The sequence below is a fragment of the Rhipicephalus sanguineus genome, chromosome 3, assembly GCF_013339695.2.
Source record: "Rhipicephalus sanguineus isolate Rsan-2018 chromosome 3, BIME_Rsan_1.4, whole genome shotgun sequence".
NCBI lineage: Eukaryota > Metazoa > Arthropoda > Arachnida > Ixodida > Ixodidae > Rhipicephalus > Rhipicephalus sanguineus.
This window is the reverse complement of record NC_051178.1, coordinates 206286197-206294716: the sequence shown is the minus strand read 5'-3', so window position 1 is coordinate 206294716 and position 8520 is coordinate 206286197. Positions and strand designations below refer to the sequence as shown.

At 47.1% G+C, this 8520-nt stretch overlaps 1 protein-coding gene across 1 annotated transcript in view; it reads left to right on the top strand.

Annotated features, from left to right (window-relative positions):
* The first annotated feature begins 6848 nt into the window (after positions 1-6848).
* The window catches only part of LOC119386266 (uncharacterized), an 87031-nt gene continuing 85359 nt past the window's right edge, over positions 6849-8520 (top strand). The window contains exons 1-2 of the mRNA XM_049413845.1: positions 6849-7683; positions 8150-8394. Of these exons, the coding sequence (XP_049269802.1) occupies positions 6937-7683; positions 8150-8394 (992 nt within the window). The 5' untranslated portion in view covers positions 6849-6936. The remainder of the gene's footprint in view (positions 7684-8149; positions 8395-8520) is intronic.

Sequence of the window (8520 nt, the reverse complement as noted above, 5' to 3'; positions counted from 1 at the left end):
TGGACCTATAGTAGGATACAACTTTATAAGTCTGTGGCATTTTCTCCTCAAAGGCGGAAGCGCACGAGCCTGCCCATGGGCGCGCACTCCAGAGTGACGTCATGAGCCGGGCGCCCGATGACCCTGCCTTCGAAGAACATTAGGCAGTTTTAGAATAGCGTACGCTAAGTTAGCGGTCCTTGCGGACGCCCGCTATTTCCGTCACTTAACGGGGGCCCGCAAGAGGTTAGCGTATGATGCATGTGCAATGGCGACAAACGCTAAGGCAGAGCTTTGCGTACGATATTCTAAAACTGCCTATTGCCGAGTGCATGCGCGGGTCTATTTCTTTAGACGCGGAGGCGAGCGGCTGCCGCGCTTCGGTCATAAGGGCGGGCCCTCTCAGGGCTTCTTAAGTCGTATCCGACTATAGGCAGGTTACGTCATGAGAGGGTCAGATAGTGGATAGCGCATGGTCATATAAGGCGACGGAATGGATAGCAAGAGATGGGAAGTGTGGCCGTGGACGGCGAAATGATGGAACGGCGAAATTAAGAAATTTGGAGGCATAAAATGGAGTCGACTCGCGCAAGACAGGATGTGTTGGAGATCACTGGGATAGGCCTTCGTCCTACTAGTTCACTATAGTCCTGCAGTGGACACGAGATAGGATGATGATGATGACGGTATTCAGCTGCTTTTCCTAAGGGCCTCAGATGAATGAGAAATGAGCGGTATTGCTCTGTAGGGCGTTGAACTGCAGTGCGGTGCAACTGAATCAAACCAAGAAAAACTGCGTGTGGGTCCGTTTATCTTCACTCCTCAAAACCAAGTAGTCCAGCAGGCGTCAGCGGCGAGAAAAAAAGTGGTGAATGGCGCTCTGCTTGTTGCATATAATCTAGTGTGACCAACCGCCTCGTGGGTGCGAGCAAGTTTTCCTAGGAGACAAAAAAAAAAGATTTCTAAAGAAGTACCTATGCACTGCTGAGCTGATTCCTGAGCATGTAGACTATTTACCGAAGAAAGCGAACCATCTTATACGGCCACTAAATGAATCGCCTCAGACCTCGAGGTAGCCGCTTCAATTGAGCGTGCTTGATGTTTTAAGCCTTCATAGGTTACAGTTGGCGTTATGCTGCGGATCTAAAAAAACGGTGAGCTAATAAAAACGTTACAGTTAGAAAGTTAGCAAATTGGTTTTTTGAATAGACAAAAAGCTATCACGCAAGTTGTCTGAAAACACGTGTTAAAGAATGCTTCAAGGGCAGCGCAATTTTCATTGAGCCTCTGGGATATGTGACGATCAGGAGAGTAGCCAGAAATTTTTTTTTTCGTTTGGCGGCTGGGGGAGGGGGGGATGTTCAACCAACTTTATGTATGTTCGTGCGTGCGTTTGTGCGTGTATATACACACATGAAAAGCTGAAACTTTTTTTGCGGGGGGGGGGGGGGGGATGAACCCCATTGAACTCCTGGCTACAGCACTTGTTATGATATTAAAGCGAAGCTGTATATGGTTATAAGGTTCCGTGTATCTCAGAGCGATAGCTCTACTCCTCCATGTACAAACCCAGAAAACGCCTCCCTCCGTGAAGCTGACCTTCAAGCTCAGCCAAGGCTATGCCAGCGTCTCTAGCTGCGTCAGCGCCGCAAAAAAATTGTTTTTACATTACCCGCGAGATGAAGCAAAAAAATGTGCTCTTCGCTATCGCAGCATGCTCCGGTCTGTCCCTGTTGCGACTCCTCCCTTCTTTTCAGGGGTGCAGGCGTTAGGCGACACTCAAGAGGTTCTTGGTGGTCGCGATAATCTCAAGGGAGCAATTATTTGGGCAAGTTGGTGATCCATTATGTGGCTAACAGCGCAAAAAAGGACGAGGGGCAAGGAAGAAACACGGACGAGCGCTGACTTACAACTGAAGTTATTTCCGAAACGAGACAGAATATAAGCAAAACGGCACGTGAACAAAAAAGATTGCAAAGCACTATTTGCAAAAAAACAACAACAACAACAACAACACAGTGTTATCAGCCCACATCACTTGCGGTGGTCATGCGCATGGGACATGTACCGAACTTCTTGCGGACGGGACATGCACCGGGCGTCCCGTCCATTGCCTTGATGGAAAAAGAAGTTGCAGGAAATAGTGGTTCTGTTTCTGAAGCAACCACTTCTTTCTCTAAAAAAATTATAAATCCAGTTCGTTTGTGTAGTGACTTATTCGAGAATGTTTGTCACTGGCCCCGAACACCGACAGTGTTGGGTCGCGCGGAACAGCCGCGTGGGAAAGCCAGCGTGTATTTTGTACGCTCAGCCGCATCACGTGCACGTGCACAGAAATTGGAGTTGACGCCGCTGTGAGTTTTATTGGAATATAAATATCGCACACTTCCGGCGTATTTGCCGTGCTGTCGCGAATGCGATAGCGCACCCGCCAGAGCCCGATCAGTTCGCGCGCATAGTATTAGAGATCTTCTCATTACAGTTTCAGAGCAGCGGTACAGTGGAACGGTAAACGAAGCGGTCGCACAAAACGTTTGCTTTAGGATATTCACACGCGCTCACCGCTGCTAGCACTCATAGCGTCAGCGTCATAGCTGTCATCGCAAAAACTGCCTGACATTTTTTGTTCAAGTTTCGTCGAAAGTCGTTTTCGAGATGCGACAGAAGCAACAGAAGCGTCAGAACACACAGCAGAAGCAGTAATATTGGGCCCGGCATCGCACTTTTTATGGGCCCAATAATCAAGCTAATCCTAGACAGGAGAGCTAAGAATAATCAGCTGAACCTTAGTTCACGCTATGTATACGTATATCCTGGCATAGCCAAGCTAAGCCACTACAATTTTAGGGGCGAAGCTCCTTAAGCCGTGGGTCGTGCGTCCCCGATGTATGTAGTAGCCACCTCTAGTTTAGTTCGTGGAGTGTCCGCTAGATGGCGGTACTTGTATATTATGAAAACATGGCTCAAGGCCGGCTAGATAACTGAGGACGACGAAGTGGGAAGCTGGAGCAGCAACCACGATTTCTCTGAGGAAGACGACGCTCGGGTATTCGGTTCTGCGGACGTGTTCAAGGCCGGCTAGATAACTGAGGACGACAAAGTGGGAAGCTCGAGCAGCAACCACGATTTCTCTGAGGAATGCGACGCTCGGGTATTCGGTTCTTCGGACTTCAAAGCCTGATGCTCACCACCCCTTCACGAAGCGGTTCTGCCAGTCCGATCCCGCAACCCGTTCCTGCAGTGGATACTCCTGTCCACCACTACAGTCGCCGACTGCGAGGCCTTAGTCCCGAGGCCATCTCTCTGGAACTTCTCCAGCCAAGCCCTACATCAGGAGAAATGGCCACCGCCGGCGCTTCACAGGGGGACTTGCATCGATGTAGTGTTTGCCAACTTCAAGGTAACACCCATACAAGAACCGCTTTCCCTGCATTTCACCGATCACAAAGCGGTGATAATGAAGGGACCACGGAAACCAACAATAAAAGTTTGATGTTTAACATTTCTCACGTGTTTACTTTAGTGGGGCGAATTACTCGTATTCACGGTTTACCGATGATGCCCTCCGGAGCTTCGCCCCACTCATCATCATTCACCCCGTGGATATGCTGTAATTTTTTTCTGCTTTCGCTCTGCTAGATCGGTTGCCGTGCGCTGGAACAAGCAAAAGGCTGTCTGATTTTCGAGGGTACGATGATCACTTGAATAAAGAAGTAGAAAGTGGAGGTGTGACCATTATGCGAGTGTAATTTTTACACAGGTAAATACAATATATCTTTCAACGAGAAGACGACCTACTGGAAACCACGCGTTTCAAAACTTCAGCAGGCGTCGGGACACGTGTCATTTGGTTTGTTGCGCGTGGCTTAGAATCCTAGCGCTCAAACACAGCCAATCCTCACTCTTCGATGCGATCGGGGAAATAAGACTCGCTAATTTTTTGCTGCTGATCCTGTCGTTCAACCGGTGTCACGAGAAATATGGTCGAACACACTACACTGCCAAACACACGTCGCTTCCCCGCTTGGGACAGGAAGGTATTGTCGCAGAGCTTGGAAAATAGAGGGAGGCGAGGGCAAGTTCTTTGTGCACTTCAAGAACGCTTCTACAGTCACCTGTGTACAAAAGTGAGCACCCAGGAAATTTCTGGAATCTTACTCCTTTATCTGCAGTTTTTCTTGGCACAATAGCCTAACCTTCTGGCTGGCTTGCATGCACTCACGATGTACCGCGCAAAGCGCTTTCTTTCTTTCTTTCTTTCTTTCTTTCTTTCTTTCTTTCTTTCTTTCTTTCTTTCTTTCTTTCTTTCTTTCTTTCTTTCTTTCTTTCTTTCTTTCTTTCTTTCTTTCTTTCTTTCTTTCTTTCTTTCTCCAGCAGTCCCGCAGGGCCACATTGTACATTGAAGGCGCGATTGGAGACACGTGTCCTTGAAGAACTCCAAACACTGAAGTCTGGAGAAATAATTCAGCCGTGTTTTGCCGGCTTTGTAATGTTTAGTGGCGTCACATTCGACGAATGTTAGAAGTGACATGAAACAGCTTGATATTTTTTCACAGATGGCGCCACCACCAAAAAGACCTAATCATCATCATCACCTGCTAAATTTATTATTTATTGAAAATCTTTTGTTTAAAGCACTGTTTCGTAAAGTTAGTGAGTACTAGAGAGAGAGAGATAATAAAACGAGAGAAAGGCAGGGAGGTCAACCAGAATTGTAGCATCCGCTTTGCTACCCTACACTAAGGGAAGGGGAAAGGTAAAGAAAGATGGAAAGGAAAGCGGAGAGAAGAGCAGGCCGGTATATGGCTCTACAAATGAACAATACTCGTTGGGAATTGGCGTGTAAAATAAAGAAAAATGTCAATTCAGCGCCTCCTCGGCAGCAGAAAAATTAGCTGAATTCACTGCTGTCCTGTAGGTTCCCTAATAAATATAACACACTCTTCTCTTCCTAGAATCTTAGAGAAGGGCTTGCTGCTTGATATTCAAGATTTGATAATTTCAGCTTGGATAGTTTTGTCCCTTCGTCGGTAATGCGTGACCAAGTAGAGCCATAAATTGCCGAATTGGAGTAATAATAATTCACGAACTGTTTATCCGAAGACAAAAGAGCTTCGTGTAGACATAAAGTACACTAAGTACATTGTAACCTAGAATTAAACCCATTTAATGTTGTTTGACATTGAAAAAAAAAGAGATATTCGCTCATAAACTTTCATTTTTTTGCCCATTTTATTGAAGACTACATCAATTTATAATTGTCTTACACGCAACAGCTCTTCATAAAAACCTCGCATAATGCTTTATTAAAAAGCACAGTTATGTTGAACAGTTTTGCCGCACTCGCAGTACAACGGAGGCTTGTGCAGCAAAAACACTGTTTTTCGCTCAAACTGTTTTCATTTTCATAAGATAACGCTTCAGACTAGGCAATAATATTAGGAATCATTGGAAAGCGAAAAACATAAGCTTTCTAATGCAATACAATTCACATCCATCCATTGAGCGCAACAAGCACAATGCGTCAGTAAACAATGACTAAAATGCGGAGCGCTTGCCGCTCGCTGGAGTGGGACCACCAAAAAAAAAAAAAGCTATGCAGCTGAGCATGTTCTAAATGATAAGAGCAGAACATGCTTCGACCTCAAGTCAACAGAATCCGTGAAGGTACACGCTGGACGCTCGGTGAAAAGGACAGGGGGGAGGAGGGGAGTATGTTGGCCTCATGATGGGAACGTTACGCCAAATTTTGGTGCGACACGATAGCTCGGACGATTGTCCCGTTAGGGTAATGATTACGATGGCTCAGGTTCGATGCGTCGCAGACAACAGATCAGTCAAGGCATACGTGGGGACAGAACATTTCAGTTTACGGCGGCTTCCTTTGCCAACGCAACAAGCTTTGTTCGGTTTCATTTTGATAACGCTGCCAATTTTCTCAGGGTAATTGCGAACCATATCAATAAGAAACAATAGTGCCAACTCGTGTTCCGGAGGTGCTTAAATAGAATTCATGCACAGAGAAAGCGACATGCATCACTTCGTGTCATAGTTCATGGTCGTTACCGGTTTAATTACACGAAAGCTGCTTGCAACAGAACCATGTCTACGTAGATCTAAATATTGCTCGATCCTGCATAGCATTGACATAGACGGAATTCAGTGAAAGCTTGTCGTCCGTGCAGCTATTGAAACACGATGCTCGGAACGTATCCTTGCCGGTAGCTTGAAGGTTTTCACGCCACCGTTGAACGCTGCAGCCACCGAGCTGAAGCGTGATAACAATGAAAGCAAAAGCCTTTGTTACCTTTGTCCTTTGTGAAGGAATTTGGTACCCCAGCGCACCCCGGTGGCACAGAAAGCGACCATGCGGCCCTAGCATCGCATTGAAATCGCTGGTCAACGCGATACTCTTGACGAAAGATAAAACGCCCATATGGTATCAACGCTCAACTGATAAGGACTGTTTCTTTCTTTCTTTTTTTTTTTTAATGCCGCTCGTAGCGATCAGCATTCGAGTTTCGTATGTTTCAAGCAAAACCGGAGACTACAGCGCAGCTCCTGATACACGGCCCTATCTTTAAAACACGGTAGAACCTAATTGCCTTTGTATATGCACACAGTTCACTCATTCCTTCACAGACCTCTGTTCTGCCTAAGCACTTTCGTCCTCCGCTCTCAAAATAAGTCCGCAGCGGGATTTACACCCCGTTATTGGAAAAAGAGCTACAACATCATCAAAACGCAACTACCTAATCGTCAGTGCACTAAATCACGTTAAAAAAAATGAGTACTCATTTGACGCGAGATGAATAGTATATCCCTACTGTATTCCTCCGCACCCAGTGCGCAGCACGGCAGTACGCACGCTGCGCACGCCGGTCAGAAAGCCCTGGAATTTTTGGCGCGAGCTGCGAACTTCTCTACCTCAGCCCTTCGGAGAGGTTATAACAAACTATGCGGCGAAAGAAGGCACCACCACATGGACTAGGGGCGCGTTTGGCGGCTGCACGGGCAGCGGCAGCGGCACGGCGAAGGAGAACCGAAGCCAAGCGAGAACAAGCGCCCGACGAAGCCCCCGATTCGCCATGTTCTTCCGCCTGCGATAAACAAGCGGCCGAGGAGGAAACACCTCCCTGTTCTCCTTCTCCGAGCGATGCCGACGACGCCAGCGCTAGCGTAGCGTCGGCGACTAAGATGGCCGCGTCCACCAGTATTTCCCGTGTCTTCGATATCGACAAGGATGATCCGGACTCGTGGTGCACCGTGGGCCTCTTTACCAACACGGAATGTCACCAGACTATCCTGACGGTCGAGATCGGCATAAAAAGCTTCTGTGACTTGCCTGCTGTCGAGCAGGCCGCAATTACTTCTCGTCTCGGCACCGACGATGTGCAGACCGTCTGCTCTCATCATCAGAGGTTCTATCTGTACGCTGAGAGACACAAGCGAGGATGCCTCGATCGGCTTCTTCTGCACGAAGGTGATCAACCGCTGGAGGAACAGGTCACGGTGACGAATCAGCTAGCCGAATCTTGCCGCGACATCGTGGAGCTCGAAGAAGGGGAGCGACTGTGCAAAGTGTGCGTCGATGCGATCAAGAGCCAGCAGCAGGACTCTCCTAATGACTTGCCGCCGAAACGCAACTCCTTCGCTTTCATCCTTGGCACGAAGAAATACCAGGATCGAGCCAAGAGGATTGATGTGAGTTGACACGACGCCTGCGGTAACGCTCTGATTGCGCTTACCCAGCTGTTTTGAAGGTTCCTGTGGTGCGCTGTTCTGCTACGTTTAGTTCTTCTATGCAGTGAGACCTCACATTTAATTGCAATGCGCCCTGCGTTCCGCGTTGATGTAAACTAAGCCATGAGGTGATCGTGATCGCTAGATTTTAGTTGGAGACTTCCTCGTTACGCAGCCTAAGCGTACTTAATACATGCTGCGTTAGAGCGGTGCCTTTAACAGCGTCTAGACACCTAAATTAGGCATCAGCGAATAGATGAACAGTACTTTTGTTGTGGTAAGAATGTTGAATGCTTATTGTTTGTATCGAGACAAAGTGACAAAAAGCACGCTGTTAGAAATATTAATGAGAACTAACAGAAATGTCACTCACTTCAGTAAGTCCCGTCGACTCTATGAATTACAGCTCCTTTGTCTTATTTGTCAGGACATGGTGACCCGATGCTCCATAGGCCTCATGAGACGATCCTTGTGCCACATGACAGCAAGTGCATTTGAGGAATGTGTGAAAGAATTTGCTTCTATGTCTTATGGAACTGCCAAGGCTCTGGTTTCTTGCATTGGTCGAACATTTGACAACATCTGTACACACCACGAACAGCTGTACCTCGACGATTGCGGTACACCTTGTTTCGACCCAGAGAACAAACACAGCAGTCAACCGTCATCAGGGTGAGCACTGTTTTTCCTAACAATTGAAATGCTTCTGCTTGCACATGCTTCAAAAAATCTTATTTCACACATTGTGGCTTTTACTAATAATGACAATAATGTACCTTGAAAGGTTCTTTCATTAGT